Source organism: Ovis aries, chromosome 2 (genome assembly GCF_016772045.2).
Source record: "Ovis aries strain OAR_USU_Benz2616 breed Rambouillet chromosome 2, ARS-UI_Ramb_v3.0, whole genome shotgun sequence".
Taxonomy (NCBI): Eukaryota; Metazoa; Chordata; class Mammalia; order Artiodactyla; family Bovidae; genus Ovis; species Ovis aries.
In genome coordinates, this window is record NC_056055.1 from 52,189,869 (window position 1) to 52,215,428 (window position 25,560).

At 39.7% G+C, this 25,560-nt stretch overlaps 1 protein-coding gene and 1 non-coding gene across 23 annotated transcripts in view; both read left to right on the forward strand.

The window, feature by feature from the left end:
- RNF38 (ring finger protein 38) overlaps window positions 1–25,560 on the forward strand; it is a 129,106-nt gene that overhangs the window by 65,574 nt on the left and 37,972 nt on the right. For 4 of the 22 annotated variants that reach the window (XM_027964416.3, XM_042243248.2, XM_042243249.2 and 1 more), the window contains exons 3-4: window positions 8,584–8,733; window positions 20,564–20,757. In XM_027964416.3, coding sequence (XP_027820217.2) covers window positions 8,584–8,733; window positions 20,564–20,757 — 344 coding nt within the window. Of the gene's footprint in view, window positions 1–676; window positions 818–992; window positions 1,331–1,575; window positions 4,194–8,583; window positions 8,734–12,987; window positions 13,124–20,563; window positions 20,758–25,560 lie in introns of those variants that run through there. The other 18 variants (XM_027964418.3, XM_060409296.1, XM_042243251.1 and 15 more) reach the window with 13 other exon arrangements.
- On the forward strand, window positions 13,672–13,744 carry TRNAC-ACA (transfer RNA cysteine (anticodon ACA)). The gene has a single exon. It is a non-coding gene; the product is annotated as a tRNA-Cys (tRNA).

Below are 25,560 nucleotides of genomic sequence, written 5' to 3' on the forward strand. Positions count from 1 at the left end.
ATGCCAAAAGAACTAGAACCTGGTTTTTTTTGATGATTGGCCTGAAATATGGTCCCTATCTATCCTTGAAGACATATAATTCCTATCTACTTGAAACCCACTTCTTTGGTGATGTCCCCTTGACCTCCCTCTTTCCTTCGATATCACTTAAACTATTTTGTCCTTGTATTTACTGGGCTTTATGGAAGATCTTACATCCTCTTTTAGATCACGAATGTGGGATTATCAGGACAGGCACCATGCCAGCTTCTGTCTCCGTACCTGTCTCATTTCCTGTTCTCAGCACAATATAAATGTCAGGTTTAATTGAGCCTTACAGTAGGACAAATTAAGGTTGACTCTGGCTCTCCAGAGATACATTGGACAAAGACACCAGGACAAATCACCTGTCTCTACATCAATAAAAATTCCTAACATTTAGGCCACATGGATACATATACTGTATTTGGAATCTGAATGAAGTCAGGTACAATTTGATGGCTAAGTTTTGGAGGCGCTAGGCACGCACTTGCAACAACATTCTGGGAGAAATTGTGTACTATTTGGGAGGCTCGGCCCGCCGGCTGCCCCGCGTAGCGGCGGCCTTTCTGTGCGCCGGGGGGGGGGGGGGGGGGGGGGCGGCGGGACGGGGCGGGGCTGCGCAGGGGCGCTGCGCGACGGCTCTGTTGCCGGAACTAGTCCGAGTCGCGCGCCGGGACGCGCGCAGCCCGCCCCGCCCCCTCCCCGCGGGTGGAAACAAAAGGGTATCCGCGCGCAGAGACCAGCCGAGGGGGAGAGGGGCGGAGCGTCTGGAGGTCTTGCACCCTGGGCTCGCTAGGTTCGTTCCTGCGAGGGGTCGGAGTGGGCAGGTGGGCGACCCAGAGCCGAGTGTGGGAGGGCCGCGTGCTCGCGCATCTTGCGGCCTGGCGCCGGGGGGCGTCGCCTGCGCGCGCAGCGGAGCGTAGTGCGCCGGCGCGCGGCGAGTCCTGTCTTCGAGCACCGGGGCGGGGCGTGGCGGGGCGGGGCCCCTCGTGCAGCGGTGCGGGGCCGTGCGGCGGCCCGGGCGGTTAGGGCGCGGGGGCGGAGAGGATGGAGCCCCCGAGGCGTTAGCCGACTCTGTCAGCTCTGGGAGTGCAGCCGTAGTTTTGTGGCGCGGCCCGTGTGATGGTGCCGGGAGGAAGGAAGCGCCGTGATAGCGCCTGGGTCGGAGTTCGGGTTCCGGGGTTGAGAAGGCCCGGGAACGGAAGATCTGGCGAGCTGGCCGCTGGCTGGGCGAGCGGTCACAATAGGAGGCGGCGGCCCAGCGAGGAGCCGCGGGAGTAGCCCCGCAGGGCGGAGCCTCCCCTCGCAGGTACTGGCTGCCGCAGCCGTTGATTCCCGCGCGAGGGCGGGACTGACCGAGCCTCGGGCGGTTAGGAGCCTGCGGGGCCGCGCTAGGGATGTGGTTGCTTGATGTTCAGCGGGGCGCGGCCGGGCCGCCCGGCGCTCTTTGTTCCCCGGGCAGCGACGAGGAGGTGTGGGCACAGCCCGGGGGAGCGCCAGCCCACCGCCGACTGGTGATGGCCTGGCTCTTTTGCTCCCTCCCTGTTTGCCCAGGCGCAGGTGAAATGATGTCACTCAGGAGAACGCAGAACCCGGTCCGAAGGGTCCTCTCTCGCGTCCTTCTGCAGCCGCGGGTTTCTGAACAGGGTGCGTTTTGTTCTAGGGGATGGAAGTTCTTCCTTTCAGGGCTGAAGAATGAAAGAGGTTGGTTTTGAGCCGAGAGTTTTTCAAATTATTGAGGGATAAAGGGAATAAAGTTTTCATTTGCGTGTGTAGGACTTGTAAGACCGTGCTGTTTATTTGTGCTGCAAAAATGATGTATTAAGTTGGGTGTGTTAATTTTGCACTGTAAATAGAAACAAAATGTAATCTTTAATTGCCTTTTCTGATTTCTTACGAGGCGCACTTAACACAGGAAGGTTTAAGTGTATGCAACTCATTCACAATGGTTTATTACCTAAAATTGCAAGACTTTTTGGATCCTGTTTGGCCTTGATTGCAGGTACTGTTAACACAATTACCGCAGAATTCCTGTAAATAGCTCCCAGCCTTGGTAACTGGGCTTAAAGTTTTTTTTTTTAATCCATTCCCTCAGTTTTTAAGAAATCAAAACAATGAGCATCTAGAGACAGTTGGGATCAAATTAAAATTGTTTCTGTCTTCCATTAGGAAGAAATTTTGGGCTTCCTACATAAGTAACAATACAAGACCAAATATAGGGATCAGATTATTTGCATTGCAGCAGGCATGTGCTTGTAATAAAAAGATTAAATGAATTTTTAAGTAGAAATTGTATCCAGCTCTTGCTCGCTCATAAAAGTATTCGTGTAATATATTTGACTTTTTGAAGATCTGTTGAGCCTTGAATCTGTTAATTATAGGGGTTCAATTTTAAGTTGATATCTATAATTTTCTTTAAGGCTTGTTTCTAAAAGACTTGGTGGCCTTTAGAAGCTGTAGTTGAATAAATTTTGCCGGAAATGAGCTGTGTGGGCCTCAGGTTCTTATCTGTAAAATAGGAGTTGGATTTAAATTATCTCTGTTGTCCCTCCAGTTCTGATACCTTCTGTGACTCTGAAAGGTAGTGTGTTCCTATACTTGTTGAATTTCATATACTCATCCTATTTTTATAGTTAAAGTAAGTTGGAAGTTATTAATTTGAATAAATATTGAGGATTTTCTATACTAAAGTAACCTGATTTTTGAGGAGTGGATGGACAGAGGGTGACACAGTTAGATATACTTGAATATGTTAGCATCATAATGTGGAGTGTAGGCCTATTGTGTCTCTGCCAACTGCTTTGGATGAGGCTTAGTTACATCACTGGCCTGTTTTTATTTGTGCTCATTTTTTACTTTTCCCTGCAAGGCTGAGAGTGAGAAAAATGAGTGAGAAATCCTCAGATAAAAGTCTCTGAAATAATCGATCAGCATGGGAAGATGATTGATCTTTGCCTTCTACTTCAGTCTATCCCATCTCTTTCTCGCTATGCTGCCCCAGTTTTGTTTAAGCCAGCACCATTTTGTAATTCATTTTGCTGGTAAGGCAGCTCTTAATTAGGCCTGTGATTGTTGTGCAGTGTCTAGGTCTGCTTACTAGTTTTCTAGTTGTTTTTCTACTAACCGCATATATCAGACATCCGTTTTCATGTTGTCTTGCTTAAATCATAGCTTGCTTACTTTATTCTCTGGACAGAGTATATAGATTGTAAACACACGTTTGAACTCTGTAGTTGTAGTCTAGTTCATTTGTTCAACAAATGTGAAATTCTTAACATCACATTGTCTATCTGGAAATCAGGCAAATGCTTGAACTCTATAATAATAAACAAGTAAGAAATTGGAGCAAGTAGACAAAGAGGGGCCATATACACAGCCTTGTCTTTCCCCCTGCTCTAATGTCATTTCATGTTCCTTTTTAAAGGATCTGAACACTTTTCCTTCTCCCCTCTAAGTTAGGGGACCCTGTTACCCTCATTTATTTCTGCTGAATTTACCCCTTAGTAGACTGAATCTCTTTGAGGGCGAGAAATATTTCTTTTGTTTTCTTAGTATCTAGCATATGATAGATATGCAATAAATATTTGAATTATTATTTTTATTTAGTAAGACTTATGAAGAGCTCAGTCATACTTCATCTTTTTGAATGTTTATGTGGGTAAGTTTTTAATGATTTGGACTGTTCCTGGTTTAGGTATTTTCCAAATCCATATAATTCTTAGAAATAAATCTTGAAGAGATGGTTTAGAACACTTTACGAAGCGACAACAACTTTGAGGTTACCAGCTTAAGTAAAATGGTTTAGAAACACTTGCTTAAGGGGAGAATAATCCTTGTGCTGGTAAATCCTGGATTGTGAAAGTGAATGAAAGAAAAACTTAATAGTAGAATGTATAACTCTTATTTTTCCTAACGTTTATGTTCACCAGTTCAGTACATGGAGTGGTTAGAGACTTCCTTAGTTGCACCTTCTTCACCCCTCCCCATTAATTTGTGTGACTAAGGGGTGAGAAAGAAGGGTGGAGCCTTTCAGCTATTTTCACCAACCCTGATTTTGCTCTGCTCCCCTAAAGACATGGATCCAATTTGTTGTTGCCCTGACTCAAGAATGGGAATAATAATTTTTTTTTTTTGAAAGTATCCCAGTGCTGGAAAGTAATGATCCTTCTCAGGTAAGTAGTACCAGTTCTTAAATGGTTTAACAACTGCATAATAACACATACCATAAACTGACTTAACAAATACTTACTTGTTAAATGTTTAGATTACTTCTAGTTCCCTTTGAAATTGTTGCTTTGATGTGATCAACATACTTATGCATATAACTTTTCTCGTATTTTGGAATATAACCTGAGAATTTACCAGATGAAAGAACAGTGATTTGAACTGTTAAATAAAATCTCCCTGATTACTTTCCAGGAGAGTAGCATTTGCCATCGTGGAAGCAGTGAAAATATTTGGATTTTTATATAATTTGGATTTGACCTCTTCATTTTTTAGGTACCCAGACTTTGACCAAAAGGAGTAAGGGACTTGTTGGAGTCAACAACCAAGCACCTAACTCATCATCTTTTGTTCTTTCCTTTTTCCTGTTAGCCTATGATTTTACTGCCTTTGAGCAGTTGGTATGCAACTTGTAACAGTGAACAGTTGTGTGTGTTTTTTTTTTTTTTTCTGGAGAGTACTGACCATTTTGGAGAAGAAGGTTTGGCCTTTTGAGCAATTTATTTTGTGGAAAGTACACATTATTTAATACTGGCCTAGAGGTCATCATACACTTGTATAATCTCTACTTTTATGAGAAAAATGTAAATGAACGAAGAAGGAAGCTGTCATCAGAAGTGATTTTTGCCTGTGGCTGATTCACATTGTTGTATGGGCAGAAGCCAACACAATATTGTAAAGCAGTTATCTTCCAATTAAAAAAAAAAAATACCATACGAGATTTTGTTAGTTTTAAAGGAGTCATACATAGTAAGCTTCTAGCACAGTAATCAACCAACATAAACATCCATGGTAGCTTTTTTTTTTTTAAGTGATTTTGGAGGAAGCTGATTCTGGGACTATGTGGACCTAAGTCCTGTGTTATTTTTAACACAATAACTACTGTAATTTACCACAGTGATGATAATAATAGTACACTCTCTTAACACTGAGGTTAAGTTGTTGGTAGTATGGCTACCAGGCTGGGGAAAGGCCACATTAAATAGAAGATGGCCTTAAAATAGTAATGTGTTGTTGCTTAAAAGGTTAAAGTGTTTTTTGTAATTTCAGTCTTATAAAACAGGAAACAGTTATGCTGGATGAACTAATCATATTGTTATATGTAACATTAAAAATGCAAAGTGTGTGGAGTTACAGGCTCAATCCCATCTCAGGGATGTTTCATGGCGGGACTTCTAAAATACGGTTGCATCCTGAGAGAAGGCTGAAGTTACCATGTCTTTGTAGTGCTCGGCAGTTGGTATGTTAGGGGAAAATAGAACTGTGTTGATTTTCAGATACTGTATAACCTGACTAATTTTAACTGAGGGAGAGTTAGGGAAGTAGTAGAAGTCAGAAACAATTTCCAAGGAAACATTAATTTTTAAGTACTTAAAATAGCTTTAAGTAAATAGGCATTGTGGAATAGTTGCTAGTTACTAATCCAACTAGATAGATTACAAAGAAGAATGTTACTTTAAAAATTCTGCAATTAGAAGGTGGTTTAGTGGGTTGAGTCTGAGTCTTAGAACCAGATTATGGCTCTGGTATTTATGTTTCACTTTAAGCAAGCAAGTTGGTTAACCCTAACTTGTACCATATAAAGATCAGAAAGCCCAGTTTGATTCCTGGTGTGAAGTTTACTATTACCGAATTGAGGTTTTAAAAACTGCTGTATTGCTTAGGTTGTTGGTTTTTTTTTTTTAAGTTTTAATTTATGTCTTTCATAATCAAATTAATACAGAATTTTTTTCCAGAATTCTGGAGAAGAAACTTTGCTTGAGTATGGTACCCAGTTTTTATTCTGTTATGTACATGTTTGTTGTGCTGGTTTTCTGTTGTGTGTAACAGATTGCCACAAGTTTAGTAGTGTAAAGCAAATCTTGTTGCCGTACAGTTTCTGTGGATCAAAGTCCTGGTATGGGTTAGCTCTAGAGCCTCTGTCAAGGTCTTATTTGGCTGGGCTCTGATTTTATTAGGGACTTAATGTCCTCTTCCAAGCTCATTGTTGTTGTTATAACGTGGTTCTTGTGATTATAGGACTGAGGCCCCCCTGTTTTCTTTGAGGGGATCTTGATCTTAGCTAGCTATCAACTGATGACCACTTTTAGCTTGTAGCTGCCCTCAGCTGTCTACCATTCACATGCCTTCTCAGCACATAGCAACTTTGTCTGTAGGGTTGGCAGGAGAATCTCTTTAGGAAGTGCTCAACTTCTCTTTTGAGAGCTTTCTCTGATTAACTCAGGCCTACCCAGGATAACCTCCCCTTTGATTAACTTAAAATTCACAGGAATCTTAATTATATCTGAAAATCCTTTCACTTACGTGAAGGGGTTTGTATAATTTAGATCATGTAACTGAACCCAATCAGGGGAATGAAATTCACTGTGTTTACAGTCCTCCCCACATACCATGCAGGGTTGGAGGTACACCCTGGAGGTGGCAATCTTGGAGGCCGTCTTAGAATTCCCTCTTCCCTTCTCTCTCCTTTTCTCTCCCCTTTCCCCTCTCCCCTTATGTCTGCAAGGACCAGGGTTTGCCAGTTCTTTTATGTATTAACTGAAATTTGTTTTCCCAGCCAGCTTTTGTACTAGCAGTTTGTAAGCGTGCTGCTCACACTTTTTAAGTTTGTAAGACTGCTTAAGTGATAGTTGATGGTATGTCAGCTTATTAAAACACTCTTCAGATGTACTTATTGTGCAGATTATAAACTTGTAGAAAGAACATGAAGCCTGCATAAAGGAACAGGCCATTTTGAGAGAGAATTTCTTTAAAGTGGTAAAAGCACTCCTTAGATTGAATGAAGTCAGGAATGTGAAAAATACTTGTTCCTGTGAAATATTTTCTTACTCCTGCCCTCAGATAAACCCATGGCTCCTACCTCTGTTTTTTTTTTTTTTAAACAAAAATAAGCTCCTTGCGGGTGGGATCCTTGTTTTCTTTTCTGACATAATTCTTTGCTTATAGGAGGCAGTCAGTAAATATTCCTTGATTCAGTCATTCCTGCTTCATCACATTGGTAAAGGACATTAACACATGCATGTTTATAGTACAGAGGTGAGCTTTAGTTCATGTCCAAAGCATTTTGTGGAGCAGTGCTAATAAATTCTAAAATTACTGCCTTCAGTCCTCGGAAGGTCTTTGGAAGTAGTTATTTTCTTAACAACAGGCCTAGCTATCTGTTGATCAGGCTCATAGCAAGCCAGAAAGAAAAATTTCTAAAGGGGCTGACAAAGTTTATTATAGCAGCATTATTCATATAATTAGCCTGCCACTTTATGATCTGTCTATTCCTTCCTCTCTGGCTACTTCCTTACTGACCAGTTACGCTGATCATTTCGTAGTTTTCTTGACAACACAGTTTCTTACCAATTACCTCTCCATTGCACTAAAATGGACCATTACCACAGAAAGGTACTTTTTCATACTGTATGGTGATTTGCTTTTCTTTTTATTGCATATACTTCTTGAAGGTAGAAAATCATGACTGTGTTTTTGTTTAGTGCCTGTTAACAGGATAGACACTTACATGTAAGGGAATGATTGTAGCAATGAAACGAAAAACAAGACAGCCTTAAAGCACATGGTCTTTAGGGGCAAGCAGGTCCACAAACCTTAATCCCAAAAGGCAGTTCACTCCACAGCACAGTGGAGTTGTGATACTCATGTCTGATCAGAAATGGTACAGGTCAAGTATATTTACATATGAGTTTAGGGCATTAACTCACAGTCTAGTCAAGCATTTAAAACATGCAGGCATTTACTTTGAGGCTTATGATCTTGTCCTTTATTCATTAAGTAGGTTCCTAGGTTTGTGTTGAATAAAGCTGAGGTCTCCACAATATAAATCTTGTTTTTTATACCTGTGATCGCTATAGAAATTTGGCCATAGATGTTCTAAAATCTCTCTCCCCTTGCCTGATAATTTGGAAGGTTAACTAAAAAAGAGAATGAAAAATTAATCATAGCCAGGTTAGACACTAATCTTTCTGTACTTAAGTGATTTTTACTTCTGGTTTTCTTGACGTGAAATCTTATCTGTCATTTAAGATTTCAGAATTAATGCCAGCAAGAAAGATATTGATAGGTACTACATGGGAAACATAGGAAGGACTTGGCATTCTTGAGCCAAGTGCTGTTTTGCCTTTAAAGAAAGTTTTTATGAGAGATCCATTGCCAGAGGCAGTCTTTGTCTTCCTTTTGTTTGTTTTGATGTTTAAGATTAATTTTTTATTTCTTTTGCTCTGCTAACAAAATCATCAAATACCTAGAAAATCCAGACTGTCCTTCATAGGCATGATTCTCCACATTGGTGCAGCTAGCCATGAACTATCCTTTTCTTCTCCCTCTTTTTCCCAGATATCTCCCGGGGCCAATTCAGCACCTCTACCTGGCCATCCTAACAAGGTGATTTGTGAAAGGGTGAGACTTCAGAGCCTGTTCCCTCTCCTCCCAAGTGATCAGAACACTACCGTTCAAGAGGATGCTCACTTCAAAGCTTTCTTCCAGGTTCTTATATATTTACCCTTTGCCTTCATAGGGCTGAAAGTCACAAGATACATAACTAGGTTGTCTCTAGGAAGGCTTGAACCAACATTCTTGGTATCTTCCTACTTCTTATTTTCTGTTGTTTGTGGGAATAAGTATTCTTCTTAGAGGACATCTTTAACTATCAGCCAGCTTTTCTGAAGAATGTTTGTCTTCTCTTGAGCTGCTGTTACTATTTGACCACTTAATATTCTTGTGTTTTAATCTTTTGGTCTCAATCAAGTGTCCTAATAGGTCAAGTTCTGTAGGAAAGTAGAAGACATTACAGAATATGTGAAATTGTATAGAGAAAGAAAAATAGAAGCATGTAAGATATTTTTTAAAGCCATCACTGCTTTGATAGTAATGCACATTACAGACTTTGATAGATAATGCATATTTCAAAGAGAAAATATGGTAACTTGCCTTCTATGACTTTTGATATCTGTGGGTAAATGTGTTTAAAATTTCATTACATATGAAATGAAAACAAATTAAGGTATAAATGGATTTAAACTATCATTAGGTTATTAACAAGATTAGGAGGATGTGCTCACAGAAATCATTGACTACTGTATTTAAAATCCATTACTCCCCGAGATTCAGTAACGGAAGTCATCATTACCAGAAAGGAGACTTAAGTTACAGAATTGCTTCTGGATACTAGGGTTGTGGGCCAAGACATGTAATTGTACATGCTGAGGTAGTGAGAGTTGCTGATGAAAGCTAGGACTTCTGGATAGAGCCGGCTTACTTTCTGTTCAGGTGGGAGTGGTGGGCTGGGACTTGAAACTGCTTCTGGAAGAGAAGTGCTTGTGACACATTGGAGGGGTAGGGTTTGGAAGCTGATGCAGATGCGGGCGGGGATATAGGTGACCCAGGGCTCTTCAGGCTGCTAGTCCTTGTTGATACTGTGCGGCAGGTTCTCTGCTTCGCGTGTATGGTCTCCTTTTGTTTTTAGCCATCATTATAAAGTTCATCTGGATGGTTTTCTAGATGAAGAAATAGCCTCAGAGAATCTCACTGAGATGCCCGATTTATATATCTAGTTACTAACAGAATAGAGACTCAAATCCAACTTCAGTTATTTCTTATCTCTATCATACCACCTCATGGGTATTTCTGTCAACACAGTTCACTGTATGTTAAAAGATGTCGTTTATTGAATTGCATGACATAGTGACTGCTGTCTTGAATACGGCATTAGCTGCAAGAACTTGATCTTTAGTAGTAACTAATGAAATTGACTTCATACCTTCACTACTGCCTCCAGTAAACAGTTATTTGACACTTTCTGTGTTCTCTGTACTTCCTCTGAGTCTTTAAGCATTAAGGTAACATTAACTAAACTCAAAGAATAGCTGCCAAATGCAGTAGATTAAAACTGTATTTTGAAAATAAAACCAGAAGTTTAGCCAGTTCTACTTGAGTGTTAGCAGAAAAGTGAAAGGTATTATTTTTTTATTTATAGTCCTAATTTAACTTAAACCTTACTTTGCTCTAACTTAAAAATCAGGCCCTCAGTTTACTTTGCTCCCATGAGACTGGAGATTTTCTTTGTCCACTTATTACCCCTACTGCCACTGTTCCACGTGAAGCAAAGTAAATCCTTCTCACATCCCCTTTGAGATATTGTCAGGTACTTTCAACTAATTCTGACACCAAAATAGAGTGTGGTTTCCTAGTTGCAGTTATGGTTCTCATCATTATAAAACCTAGTTGCCATATAAAAAGGAGAGCCTGTGCAGCCGTATCCTGTCCTGAGAGCCGCTGCCTTAACTAACGCATTGTTTTCTCACAGCTTTGCTTCAAGCTGTTTTCCCTCCCAGCTCTTTCTACTTTTAATTTCCCTTTTTACTCCATCCATTCCAAACAGAATCACCTTACCTTTTCCATTTTTCCCCCTAAAATACCCCCTCTACTTCATATTTTAGCTGAAACTATTCTCTTTTGTAAGGACATCATTTCTCCTATAGCCTTCTCTAGGAGTTAAAGAAATGATTGGCTTTTTGTGCTTCAAGCGTGGAATTGGATGTGTAACGAGTAAGTAGGATGGTCACAGAGGTGAAGGCAAGTGTTAACACTCTCCTGGATCCTTGTTTGTAACCATCAGTCTTTGAACAAAAAGCTCATCCTATTTTTGATCTCTTTTTTGGACCTTTTATTTTCACTACTTAACCGAGTTTGTATCACTATCCTTGTTTATTACTTTTCCACTCTGCTCTTTTTTTGCTTATTTTTCTAGTCAAAATATTTCAAATTTTACATGCTTTTAAATTTTTTAAATTATGAAATATTTCACATATGCGTGTTGTAAAGTATGAAGATGTATGTATAATTTTCAAAAATCTACCATCCAGCTTAAGAAATAACCTATTAACCAATATTTTTGAACATTTCTATAAAAATGATGGTTTTGTTTTTCTTGCTTTGAATTTTTTTTTTTACCAAAATGGTTTAAGAAGCACATTTACATCTCTATAAAAATAAGCCTATATTTAAAATTAGCATCAAAGTGTTTCTTGTCGTTTTTTAAATTAAAATTAAGGCATAATTATAGTGGAATTCACCTTTTTGGGGTACAGCTCTCTGAGTTTTGACAAAAGCATACAGATGTGGAACCAATACAATCAAGATATGCTAGTTTCAGTACCCACCCCCACCCCCCCAAAATTCTGTCACATCTGTTTGCCATTCAACCCCCTACAGTTTTAAAATTAGCAGTTTCATATAACACAGGGAGCTCGACTCTGTGCTCTGTGAGGTGGGATGGAGGGGGATGGGAGGAGGTTCAAGAAGGAGGGGATATATGTATACATATAGTTGATGCACTTCATTGTACAGCAGAAATTAACATAGTAAAGCAGTTACAATCCAACAAAAGTAAAACGAGCAGTTACTGTACTACCAACCAATGCAGTGATTGTGAGCGAAGATCGTATGCTTTTATTAAAAAGTCGGGTGCATTGTGGAGAACGTGAATTTCAGATGTGGCACAGCCCTTGATTTCAGGAATGTGTGTGTATATATGTGTGTGTGTATTTAACGTATATATGTTATTTTTAATATCCTTTTCCATTATGGTTTATCATAGGATAGTGAATATAGTTATCTGTGCTATACGGTAGGAGCTTGTTTATCCATTCTGTATATAAAAACTTACACCAGCTCACCCCAGCCTCCCATTTCATCCTCCAGCCCTCTCCCCCTTGGCAACCACAAGTCTGTTCTCTGTGCCTGTGGGTCTATTTCTGTTTTGTAGATAGGTTTGTTTGTGTCGTACTTTAGATTCCACATATAAGTGGTATCATATGGTATTTGTCTTTCTCTGACTTTACTTATTATGGTAATCTCTAGTTGCACCCGTGTTACTGCAAATTGCATTATTATTATTAATCTGAGTAGTATTCCATTTTATTTATATATTATATATATATATATATATATATAAATCGTATCTTCCTGATTCATTTGTCTGTCAGTGGACATTTAAGTTGTTTCCATGTCTTGGCTATTGTCTGTAGTGTTCCTATGAACATAGGGGTGAATGTATCATCTTAAGAATTTTGCTGGATATAGGCCTATATGCCTCAGAGTGGAATTGCTGGATTGTATGGTAATTTTAGTTTTCTGAGGAAACTCAATATTGTGTTTTCAGTAGTGGCTGTACCAACTTAGAGTCCCACCAATACTGTAAGAGTTTCCCTTTTCTCAGGTGTGCATCTTAATACAGCTAGATAACAACTTTAATCTGTATATTTACTGAAGTTAGGTGATTGAAATTTGTTGATTTATACAAATAAATACATTGTTTCTGAAAGAGAAGACTAATTATTGTAAAAATGTCTATCAACAAGTTCATTGACATAATAAAAATTTCAGCCAAAAAATAAAATTTTTATTTTAGAACTTTACAATTATCCTTAAATTCATAAGGAAAATTAACAAAGGAAGCACAGGAACATTTCCCAAAATTGTCATAAAGGGAAATATACCATAATGATACTAAATCATATTGTAAAGAAATAGTTCCATGTTGTTTAAATACAGTGGCTATTTTTCAACCCTCATTCTATATGACCTCTTAATTAGGTTGGTGAAAAAGTAATTGAGGTTTTGGACTGTGAATTTTAAATCATTGTAACTAGGCTCAAACACATCTTTATTGATGAAAATAGGAATCATTACAATCAACAGATTTTTGCCAACGAGAAATAAGTTTGTTTATTCCCATAGCATGAAGATCTGTGCCTTGGGATTCGACTGACTCTTGGAAAGCATTTTCTGCCTCCTCCTGGTTGTGGAAGCATTTTCCCTGCAAAAAGATGTTGAGATGCTTGAAGGACGTGGCAGTCAGTTGACGAGAAGTCAGGTGAATATGGTGGATGAGGCAAAGCTTCGTAGTCCCAATTCATTCAGCTTTTGAAGTGTCGCTTGTAAGATGTGCGATCAGATGTTGTGGAGAAGAGTTGGGCCTGTTCTGTTGACGAGTGTTGGCTGTGGGCATTGCAGTTTTCAGTGCATCTCATTGATTTGCTGAGCATACTTCTCAAATGTAACAGTTTCACCAGGATTCAGAAAGCTATCATGGATCAGATGGCAGCAGACCACCAAACATTGACCATGACCTTTTTTGGTGCAAGTTTGGCTTTGGGAAGTGCTTTGGAGCTTCTTGGTCCAACCACTGAGCTGGTTGTATAAAACCCGCTTTCTGTCACACATCACAATATGATGAAAAATGATTTGTTGTGGTGGTGTAGAATAAGAGAAGACGACTCTTTCAAACAATATTTTTGATTTTTCAATCAGCTCATGAGGCATCACCGCCCACTTACCAAGGTTTTTCACCTTTTCAGTTTGCTTCAAATGCCAAACAACTGTAGAATGGTTGATGTTGAGTTCTTTGGCAACTTCTCGACTTCCCTGGTGGCTCAGACGGTAAAAGCATCTGCCTACAATGCAGGAGACCCAGGTTCGATCCCTGGGTTGGGAAGATCCACTGGAGAAGGAAATGGCAACCCACTCCAGTGTTCTTGCCTGGAAAATCCCATGGACAGAGGAGCCTGGCAGGCTACAGTCCACAGGTCACAGAGTCGGACACGACTGAGTGACTTCACTTCACTTCATGTAGCTGTAAGAGAATCAGCTTCAGTGATCCTCTGAATTGGTCGTTGTCAACTTGCAACTTCCATTGTGCTCGTTATCGTCAAGGCTCTCATCTCCTTTGCAGAACAAGAACCACCACTGCACTGTGTGTTCGTTAGCAGTTCCTGGGCCAAATGTGTTGATGTTGTGCATTGTCTCTGCTACTTTACGACCCATTTTGAACTTGAATAAGAAAATCGCTCCAATTTGCTTTTTGTCTAACATCATTTCCCTAGTCTGAAATAAATATAAACAGCAAGTTACAAGTTATTAGCAAAAAATTTAGAAATATTGATATATTTAAAATGATATATAACATAACCACATTTATTTAAGAATGTGTCTCAGTATTAAACAAAAGTGCAGCATTGCAGTTACTGTTGCATCAACTATTAGGTTGATGCAGTTCCTTTTGCATCAACCTAATAGTTGACTCCTTGAAACTCCATTCCGCTGGCTTTTACCTTCACACTCCATGCTCCTTTCATCAGCTACTCAACATAAAATGTTGGAGCTTCTTAGGGTTTAGCATTGGACCTCTTTTTCACTATATAAATCATTGATATTTTGAGCAGTTTGTCACTGCCTGCAACTTCTTTGACATACCATCTATCTGTTATACCAGAAACTCCTGAATTAACATTTCTAATTTGAGCTTCAGTTGTCTGCACAACTCCATGTGGATAATTCAGAGAGATCCCTTGATTTCAGGTTGTTCTTAATAGCTTTTCTGTTTTTGTTGGTTTCATATTTATGCTTCAGATTATTTTATTTATCCTTGTTTATAGCTTCTATGGAAGTAAATACAGCATTTGAACACAGTACATTTACAGCATCAAGATAAATCAGTTTGTGAACCAGTGGTGTTTTGTGTAATTAAAAATTAAGAAAAATCTAGGACTTCGGTTGTTAATAATTATTCAGAAGTTAGCCACAACAGGCCTCCCTAAACTCAGGAAGCCGCTGCTGGCCTAGTAGTTATGGCCAATGATACAGTAATTTAATATTTTCACACAGTATTTTATCCTCTTCATTATGGTGGGGACCGCATTAGTTATACCACTAGAGTACCTTTGTAAGCACTCATTGCACTCACAGTCATTCTGTTCTTTGGCCTTTTATGGGGGGGGGGGGGGAAACTTGGGCCATATCAGAAGCAAAGTCCTGATTTTTTTTTTTTAAATGTCTGCTGCAGTAACTTTTGAAAACAACAGTAAAAGCCTCCCTCTCCCCCATATCTTTAAGTAAAATAACATTCCAGGAGGATGGAATGGTTTAGAGTGGTTATGAAGTTGGATTTTGTTCTGAAACATTTTGAGCTGAGAACTATCAAAGCTGTACTAAGAAAATTAAAGTCCTGTGTGAATCATGCAAGACAGGACTGTGTATACCTTGTGTAGTTCGAAGGCAGTATTTCACTGACTTGTCTTTGGTACATCTTCACTAATAGAAACACATTTTACATAAATTTGCATGTGGTTTAAGTCAGGACTTCGGTTTGTGGAGAGTTAAGTGAGAATGTGTAGGGATGATTTTTAAAACATATTGTGTGGTTCAAATGTCAAGTTATTCATCTCCAGCGTTCCCCCTGCTTACTGTTTACAGAAAGGGGATTGTCTTTGGGTTTATTCTTCACTAGTTGCTTTATGTAGCGTGAGTGTTTCAGTTTTCTAATTGCTTTCACGTGTCTCAGTCTTCTAAGGAACCTCCGTACTGTATGCTCCATAGTGGCTGTATCAACTTCCATTCCCACCAACGGTGCAAGAGGGTTCCCCTTTCTCCACAACCTCTTGAGCATTTGTTGTTTATAGATTTTTAAATGATGGCTATCGTCATGTCTTTTATTTTTAATTAATAGAATTCAGTGAGTGTTTTTTCTGCATGCTTGCATGCTAAGTCGCTTCAGTCTTGTCTGACTTTTTGTGACCCCCGTGGACAGTAGTCCACCAGTCTCATCTGTCCATCGGATTCTCTAGGCAAGAATACTGGAATGGGCTGCCATGCCCTCCTCCCAGGGATCTTCCCTACCCAGGGATCTAACCCGCGTCTCTTGAGTCTCAAGCATTGGCAGGTGGGTTCTTTACCACTAGCACCACATGTGGAATGAGAAATTTAGTCTTTTGTCAAAAATGTAAGGCAAGTAGAGAAAGTCTGGAAGTTTAAAAGAGGGTTGGAAACTCATAAATCATGCTGTACTTACTTACTTGTGAGTCTGAGATAAAAGAGGGTTGGAAACTCATAAATCATGCTGTACTTACTTACTTGTGAGTCTGAGATGAATGGTGGTCCTAATTAAGGCCCAGGTGGATAGAGGACCAGGTTTCTGGAGATGTTACCTCTTGATTCTAGCTGCCCCCTTGTTCCCTTGAGAAGGAAGTCCTCAGGGCTCACTAGTAGTTGCTGAAGTCGGAGGCACCTTTCAATCACCATTTTAAATCTGAAACTTGGAACCTGGTTCTGCGTTGTGGAAGGTTTCCATTATCTTCCAAAGCTTCCTGATTGAGATATATAAATATATTTTATGTGTGTTTATATATGTACATATGCACGTGTGTTTGTGTGTATTTTTCCCCCCCATGGCATTGAGCATTTTAACAATTTCTGATTTGTTATTTTTGAAACCATGCAATACTTTCTTATGGGTTTTTTTCACTTCTAATAAGAATGTTTGGTTATAGAGATTTGGGGTTAGATAGATGTAATCCTCTATGCATTTTATTAGATGCTAAATACTGAGTTAGAGTTTCAAAGAGTACTCAAATTGATAAGGAATATGAAACAACATTGCATGTAATAAACTCTTTAATAATTCCCTGTCCCTAAATATCAATTTGTGGTTTCCTGTTACTTTGACTGAAAAAGTAAGGCTTATTACCATAGTGAATGAGCTCACTTCCATGTTATTTCCTAGTCTTTATCTCTTATACACTGAGAACCTTTTACAACAGAAAGAGAAGGGATGGGAGATTTTCTCAGTCATCTCCATTCTTAAAAGTAATAGCTTTGTTGTAAAATAAGAATATGCTAACACACAACTTGAACATCACTGAAAATATGATAGCCCAAGTTTTTTAAGGTTATTTTTGTGAATCTGTAGCATTCTTCTCAGTATCAATAATCTGAAATATGCAGATGACATCACCCTTAGGGCAGAAAGCAAAGAAGAATTAAAGAGCCTCTTGATGGAGGTGAAAGAGGAGAGTGAAAAAGCTGGCTTAAAACTCAGTATTCAAAAAACTACGATCATGGCATTCAGTCCCATCACTTCATGGTAAATACATAGGGAAACAATGAAAACAGTGAGAGACTTTGTTGTACGTGGGCTCCAAAATCACCATAGATGGTGACTGCAGCCATGAAATTAAAAGACGTTTTGCTCCTTGGAAGCAAAGCTATGACTAACCTCAACTGCTAATATGCTAATTAGACAGCATATTTAAAAGCAGAGACATTACTTTGCCAACAGAGGTCCGTCTAGTCAAAGCTATGATTTTTCCAGTAGTCATGTGTGGATGTGAGAGTTGGACTGTGAAGAAAGCTGAGCCCCGAAGAATTGATGCTTTTGAACTGTAGTGTTGAAGAAGACTCTTGGGAGTCCCTTGGACTGCAAGGAGATCCAACCAGTCCATCCTAAAGGAGATCAGTCCTGGGTGTTCCTTGGAAGGACTGATGTTGAAGCTGAAACTCCAATACTTTGGCCACCTGATGGGAAGAACTGCCTCATTTGAAAAGACCCTGATGCTGGGAAAGATTGAAGGCCGGAGGAGAAGGGAATGACAGAGAATGAGATGGTTGGATGGCATCATTGACGCAATGGACATGAGTTTGGGTAAACTCCAGGAGTTGGTGATGGGCAGGGAGGCCTGGTTTGCTGCAGTCCATGGGGTTGCAAAGAGTTAGACACGACTGAGCAACTGAACTGTGGTTGGAGAAGACTCTTGGGAGTCCCTTGGAGAACAAGGAGATCAAACCAGTCAATCCTAAAAGAAATCCTGAATATTCATTGGAAGGACGGATGGCTGAAGCTGAAATTCCAGTACTTTGGCCACCTGATGCAAAGAGCCAACTCATTAGAAAAACCCTGATGCTGGGAAAGATTGAAGGCAGGAGCAGAAGGGGATAACAGAGGACGAGATGTTGGATGGCATCACCGACTCAATGGACACGAGTTTGAGTGAGTTCTGGGACATGCAACAGTCCACAGGGTCACAAAGAGTCAAACACAACTGAACAACAACATTCTCCTCCATTTGGGCAATGGATTTTTAGAATTCAGAGTTCCATGTCTTAGTTTGCGTTAAGCTTTGAGGTACAGGTTATACATATGAGGGATCAGATAGTAAAGAATCTGCCTGCAATGCAGAAGACCCAGATTCAATCCCTGGGTTGGGAAGATCCCCTGGTGAAGGGAATAGCAACCTACTCCAGTATTCTTGCCTGGAGAATTCCATGGATAGAGGAGCCCGGGGGCTACAGTCCATGGGGTTGCAAAGAGTTGAACACAACTGAGCTACTGACACTTTCACCTTTTATATATATTGAAAGCCAGTGATGATACATCACTAGTATTTTGTACCTTAAAAAGTCAATGTTAATGAAGTCTGTTTTATGAAATTTGGCTATCACTTACTTCTAACATGTGCAGTTCATGTTTGAGTTTGTGAAGTCTTAGTTGTTTTGTCATTTTGTTTTAATCAGAATATCTAAATTTCAACGGTTATTTTTCGATTTTTAGGATTATCAAAACATAGCTTATTAAAATCAGGGGTTAAAACAAGTATACTTTTAATAGCATCATTAAGGATAGGGTTTCCCTGAAAGCTCAGTTGGTAAAGAATCCACCTGCAACGCAGGAGACCCCGGTTCAATTCCTGGGTTGGGAAGATCCTCTGGAGAAGGGATAGGCTACCCGCTCCAGTATCCTTGGGCTCCCTTGTGTCTTAGCTGGTAAAGAGTTTGCCTGCAATGCGGGAGACCTGAGTTCTATCCCTGAGTTGGGAAGATCCTCTGGAGAAGGGAAAGGCTACCCACCCAATATTCTGGCCTGGAGAATTCCATATATAGTCCATGGGGTCACAAAGAGTTGGACATGACTGAGCGACTTTCACTTAAGTATAGGAAGAAATAAGGTTAGTGTGGTGAGGAAAATTACAAGAAACTTGTATATGGTTCTGAAAACTTTCTATTTTTGTTATAATGACAAATTTGAATTATATAGGTTGGAAATGGCATGATTTTGTGAATATGTCAGCTAAATAATTTAGAATGATCCAAAGCAGTTTGCTTCATTCCTATCAGTTTAATTAATTGTTTTATATGCTTTATATCTTAAAATCTAATGTTGTAGTATGTAGCCTCAGGTATTCTTTAGCTAATATTAACATGATTTTTGTCTAGCAGCAGGTGCCAATCAGAAGTGCTCTAGGGACTTCCCCTGGTGAGCCAGTGGTTAAACCCCTTCACCTCCAATGCAGGAGGTGTGGTTTTGATCCCTGGTCAGGGAACTAAGATCCCACATCCTCACGGCACAGTTCCCTGCCCCAAAGTGCTGTGATACCCAAATAGAATTTGCATGAGTAGACTGGAGACAGGAGAGGCTCTTATTAGAAAACACATGGCCCTCATCAGACTTTGTTAACTTGCAATTTTGACAGTTTTGGTGAGACTCAATCGGAAGATTGAGTTATGTGAGGAATCCTGGAGAGTTAATAATTCAGTTAAGTTATCCATACCAATTTTGTAGATAGTAAGCAAGAAAGCTTGAGACTATGTTTCAACATTGACAGGTATAAGTTTTGAATTATCCACCTCTCCCATGATCTACCTGAAATGTCTTTCCCTAAGATACCCTTTTACGATATTTTAGTTAAGAACTGATGAAATAAATCGATTGACTGTTTTTTAATGTTTTAAGTAAATCTTACTTTGTCCACATAATTGCTTTAAAGAATAAATGTAATCACCTTAAACAGTGGGAATAAGGAGGTAGACAAGTGTGATTTAGAATCAAATCACAGGCCTACTTAAATTATACCTTCTCTTAAATGGATCTCTCAGCTGCAAACTAATGTCTAAAAGAGTAACAAGTAACTGATGGGAAGGCATAGTAGAATTTCAGTTAAAATTGGAGTTTCAAAGAGGTGGTCAGGTACCATTTGTTGTTTTTGGTTACTAAGTTCTGTCCAACTCTTTTGCAACCCCATGGATTGTAGCTCACCAGGTTCCTCTGTCCATGGGATTTCCCAGGTAAGAATACTGGGGTGAGTTGCCATCTCCTTCTCCAGGGGATCTTCTAGACCCAGGGGATCTTCTCAACCCAGGAAACAAACCTGCATCTCCTGCATTGGCAGGTGGCTTCTTTACCACTGAGCCACCTGGGATGCTCAGTCAAGTACAATACAAATTGCTGATTACCCTATCGTGTATGTTTGTTCTTACCTGATTGGTTTTATGATGAATTTAAATAAAGAATTATGTTTTCATTTGATCTTTCTTTCCTACCCCACCCCTCACATCTTTTAAAAAGATATTTAATTCAAGTTAATAGTGTATCTCTTCCCTCCTTTACACTCGGAGGTAAACGTACTTAAACATCTATGCATGTAAATAGTAATGCAAAAATCCTTTAAAACTCTTATTCTGTTGATTGATTTTGTTGCATTGGCAGAGTGAAGATAGTCCAAGTCCCAAGAGACAGCGCCTCTCTCATTCAGTCTTCGATTACACATCAGCGTCACCAGCTCCCTCACCACCAATGCGACCATGGGAGATGACATCAAATAGGCAGCCCCCTTCAGTTCGACCAAGCCAACATCACTTCTCAGGGGAACGATGCAACACACCTGCACGCAACAGAAGAAGGTGAGTTGGTCATATTACTTACTAAATTTTTGGTCATTGGTAGAATATTTTTAAACATCAGCAAGCATTTTTTCTGTAGGCATTTTATAAATATATCAACACTTTTGTCTCTGTACACTCGCACACAAACAACATTACAAGTACATTACATTACATCATGAGAATTCATTTAGCTTGGGATTAACAGATGTAGAAATTGTATAATAAGAGGCTAAAGTGATTTACTTAAAATCAATCCATACCATTATATATGAATTCAACTACCTCAAGGTTTAAGACATTTTGTGTGCTGACCTTCAATCCATATTACCAAAAAATACATTTTATAATTTACAGCAGTACTCCAAAATCCCTGTAGATGATGACTGCAGCCATGAAATTAAAAGATGCTTACTCCTTGCAAGAAAAGCTATGACAAACCTAGACAGTGTATTAAAAAGCAGAGACATTATTTTGCCAACAAGTCTGTATAGTCAAAGCTATTGTTTTTCCAGTAGTCACGTATGGATGTGAGAGTTGGACCATAAAGAAGGCTGAGCACCGAAGAATTGATGCTTTTGAATTGTGGTGCTGGAGAATACTAAGGAGAGGCCCTTGGACAGCAAGGGATCAAATCAGTCAATTCTAAAGGAGAAGAGTCCTGAATATTCACTGGAAGGACTGATGCTGAAGCTCTAATACTTTGACCACCTGATGCAAAGAGCCAGCTCATTGGAAAAGACACTGATGCTGGGAAAGATTGAAGGCAGGAGGAGAAGGGGACAACAGAGAATGAGATGGTTAGATGGCATCACTGACTCAATGAACAACCGTTTGAGCAAATTCCAGGAGATGTTGAAGGATAGGGAAGCCTGTTGTGCTGCAGTCCATGGGGTTACAAAAAGTCGGAACTGAACAGCAACAACAGTGGAAATATGGAAGTCTTAGGAATGAGCAGTCTCTTCTTCACTCCATTATTATCCATTCCATTCTTACAAATGAATAACCTCTCTCCACAGATACTCCTTTTGTATTCTCTAAGGCAGCTGTAGCTTCATTAAGTTTCTTTTTAAATTGCGGACCCTGTGATATGAGGCGTGACTGCAGTTTAGTACAACTTTCAGTCCTCTCTTCTCTGTGGGACTTGGCTCTTGCTTTTTCTTCTCCAGGGAATATGTTTCCTGAGCTGCTTCCTGTTAAGTAGTGGCCTGAGGTCATACCTTTCCTCTTCCAAGGAAAGAGAGCATCCTTGAAGTGAGACAGCTGTTTATATTTCCAGGATGTTGATAATCTAAGAAGTACTGATGATCTCAAAGTAGTAAGGTGTTATGGACTGAATATGTTTCCTGAATATCCATAGGCTGACGCCTTAACCCACAGTGTGGATGAATTTGGAGATGGGGCCTCTAAGGAAGTAATTAAGGCTAATTGAAATCAATCAGGACAGGTCCTTGATCCAAGAGGATTAGTGTCCTTACAAAACTCCAGGGAGAGAGCTTTCACCAGAAAGCATGCTGGCACTTTGATCTTGGACATTAAGTCTCTAGAACTTGAGAAAATAAATTTCTGTTGTTTAAGCCAGTCTGTGATATGTTGTTAGGGCAGCCTTAGGACACTTAATTTTGGCTCAGATGGTAAAGAATCTTCCTGTAATGTGGGAGACCCGGGTTTGATCCCTGAATTGTGAAGATCCCCTAGAGTAGGGAATAGCTACCCATTTCAGTATTCTTGCTTGGAGAATTCCATGGACAGAGGAGTCTGACGGGCTATAGTCAATGGGGTTGAACGAGTCGGACACAACTGAGTGACCAGCAGACAGGTAACTTAATACTGAAGAGATCTTAAAAACCCATCATTCATTGTTCCAGATCAGACAGGATAAACCTGTTCCTGAGGTATATTCTGTTGAGACCATTAAACTTTCACATTTCTGGTGCATTATTATCCAATTAAATGGGAATGTTTAAGTAAAATAATGTTATGCCAACCAGGTAAAATATTTCATAGCTGTTAAATTAAATAACATGAGGAAATAACGTCTGAGTACCTGCTGTAATATTTCCTACTCTTTTATGGTGAAATGTGCCATACATTCAGGAGAACTTGTAAAACAAGTATACATTTAAAAAGGATAACGCACAAGTGTGCCCTACACTTAGGTTAAACTAGAACATCAAAATCCCTCCTTCCTGGAAGATAAACCCTTTCCTGTGATTTGTTGTAACTCCCTTGGTACATGTTTTTAATACATTCTAAAACACTGTAAATACATTCTAAAAACACAGTTTTGCGTTTTGTAAGTGTATTCTTTGTTTACTAAGCAGTCTTTTTTAATGTGGGGAGTAGTAGTTCACTTATTGTGATATAATCTTCCATTGAATTAATGTGCCGTAATTTATGTACCCGCCTACTGTTGGGTAATAGTTTGGGTAATGAAGAGAGTTCTTTTAGGACCCTTTGTGTACACAACTCCTAGTGTGCATGTGCAAGCATTTCATTAAGATAAAAGCCTAAGAGTACAATCGTAGGTCATCAAATGTGTTCTGGACCAGAAAGGGCATGACAGTATCTGTTGCTGGATGGCAGAAGCTAGTTTTCAGGTTGAAAAGAAGCATCAATCTCCATGTTCGTCGAACACGAAGGAGAAATAGGGAGCACTTACCTAGAAAACAAGCTACAAATTCATTATGCCCAGCATTGTGTGTTATTTGTTACTTCCTTCTCACTTTAGTACTATACTTATGCTGCTGCTGCTAAGTCACTTCAGTCGTGTCTTACTCTGTGCGACCCCACAGCTGGCAGCCCACCAGGCTCCTCCATCCCTGGGATTCTCCAGGCAAGAGTACTGGAGTGGGTTGCCATTTCCTTCTCCAATACATGCATGCCTGCTAAGTTGCTTCAATCGTGTTCGACTCTGTGCAACCCTATGGACAGCAGGCCACCAGGCTCCTCCGTCCATAAGATTCTCCAGGCAAGAATACTGGAGTGGGTTGCCCTTTCCTTCTCCTTAGTACTTATAGGCTAGCTATTAGTTTAACTGTCAGTTTTTCTGCCAAAAGTAGGGTTTATAAGCAGATGCAGTATTCAGCAACAATCTGATACAATTTCAGATACAAAGATGAGCACACTGGGAAGTTAGCAAACATTTGAAGAAAGCCAACAAAGTGAAAGAATGTCTCTGAAACTCAAAGAAAGAACTTGAAGTAACAGTTAATAAAATAACTAAAACAGTTAAGAAACAAGTGGAAACAGTGTCAGACTTTTATTTTGGGGGGGCTCCAAAATCACTGCAGATGGTGACTGCAGCCATGAAATTAAAAGACGCTTACTCCTTGGAAGAAAAGTTATGACCAACCTAGATAGCATATTGAAAAGCAGAGACATTACTTGGCCAACAAAGGTCCATCTAGTCAAGGCTATGGTTTCTCCAGTGGTCATGTATGGATGTGAGAGTTGGACTGTGAAGAAAGCTGAGCACTGAAGAATTGATGCTTTTGAACTGTGGTGTTGGAGAAGATTCCTGCGAGTCCCTTGGACTGCAAGGAGATCCAACCAGTCCATTCTAAGGGAGATCAGCCCTGGGTGTTCTTTGGAAGGAATGATTCTGAAGCTGAAACTCCAGTACTTTGGCCACCTCATGCGAAGAGTTGACTCATTGGAAAAGACCCTGATGCTGGGAGGGATTGGGGGCAGTAGGAGAAGGGGACGACAGAGGATGAGATGGCTGGATGGCATCACCGACTCAATGGACGTGAGTTTGAGTGAACTCCGGGAGTTGGTGATGGATAGGGAGGCCTGGTGTGCTGCGATTCATGGGGTCGCAAAGAGTCGGACATGACTGAGCGACTGAACTGAACTGAAGTGTAACATGAGAGAAGTACAAGAGATTGTATCCCTAAAAATCAACTGGAAATCTTAGTTGGTAAAATTAATGAACAGGCAGAAAAAGCATCTTGGTCCCTGGAAGATCAAGTAAAGAGCTTTCCCAGAATGTAATGTGAAAAGGGAAAAATGGAAAAATGGGAAAGAAACTTAAATATATTGACAGTCATCAGTTCTAAATACATCTAATCATATTTCCAGATGGAAACAATAGAAGGGAACAGTTTTTACAGAAATAGTATAAAAATCATTTTCAAGAATTAAAGAATGGGTGTTGAGCAAGATCTTGGTGAAATTCAAGAATGTGCAGAAACATTCAGAGAGAAAGTTGAGCAATAAAAGATCTTCCCTGAATCATAACACCTTGATCAAGAAGGATTTATCCCAGCGTTGCAAGGATTTTTCAAAATTTGCAATTGAGTCTGTGATATACCACATTAGCAAATGGAAGAATAAAAACCATCTAATCACCTCAGTAGATATAGAGAGACAGCTTTTGATAAAATTTGACACCATTTATGATTTTAAAACTTTTCAGAAAGTAGGCATAGAGGGAACATACCTCAATGTGATAAAGGTCGTGTATGACAAATCCACAGTTAATGTCATACTCAACAATGAAAAGCTGAAAGCCTTCCCTCCAAGGTCAGGCATAAGACAAAAATGTCCACTCTTGCCACTTTTGTTTAGTATGGTTTTGGACATCCTATCCAAAGCAGTTAGATGGAAAAAAGAAATAAAAGAATCTAAATTGGAAAGGAAGAAATAAAACCATCACTGTTTGCAGGTGATATAATACTATACATAGAAAATCCTAAAGAAGCCACCAGGAAACTGGTTACTAGACCTCATCAATGAATTCAGTAAACTTGCAGGATACAGAATTAATATACTGAAGTTGGTTGCATTTCTACACATGAGCAACAAACTATCAGGAAGAGA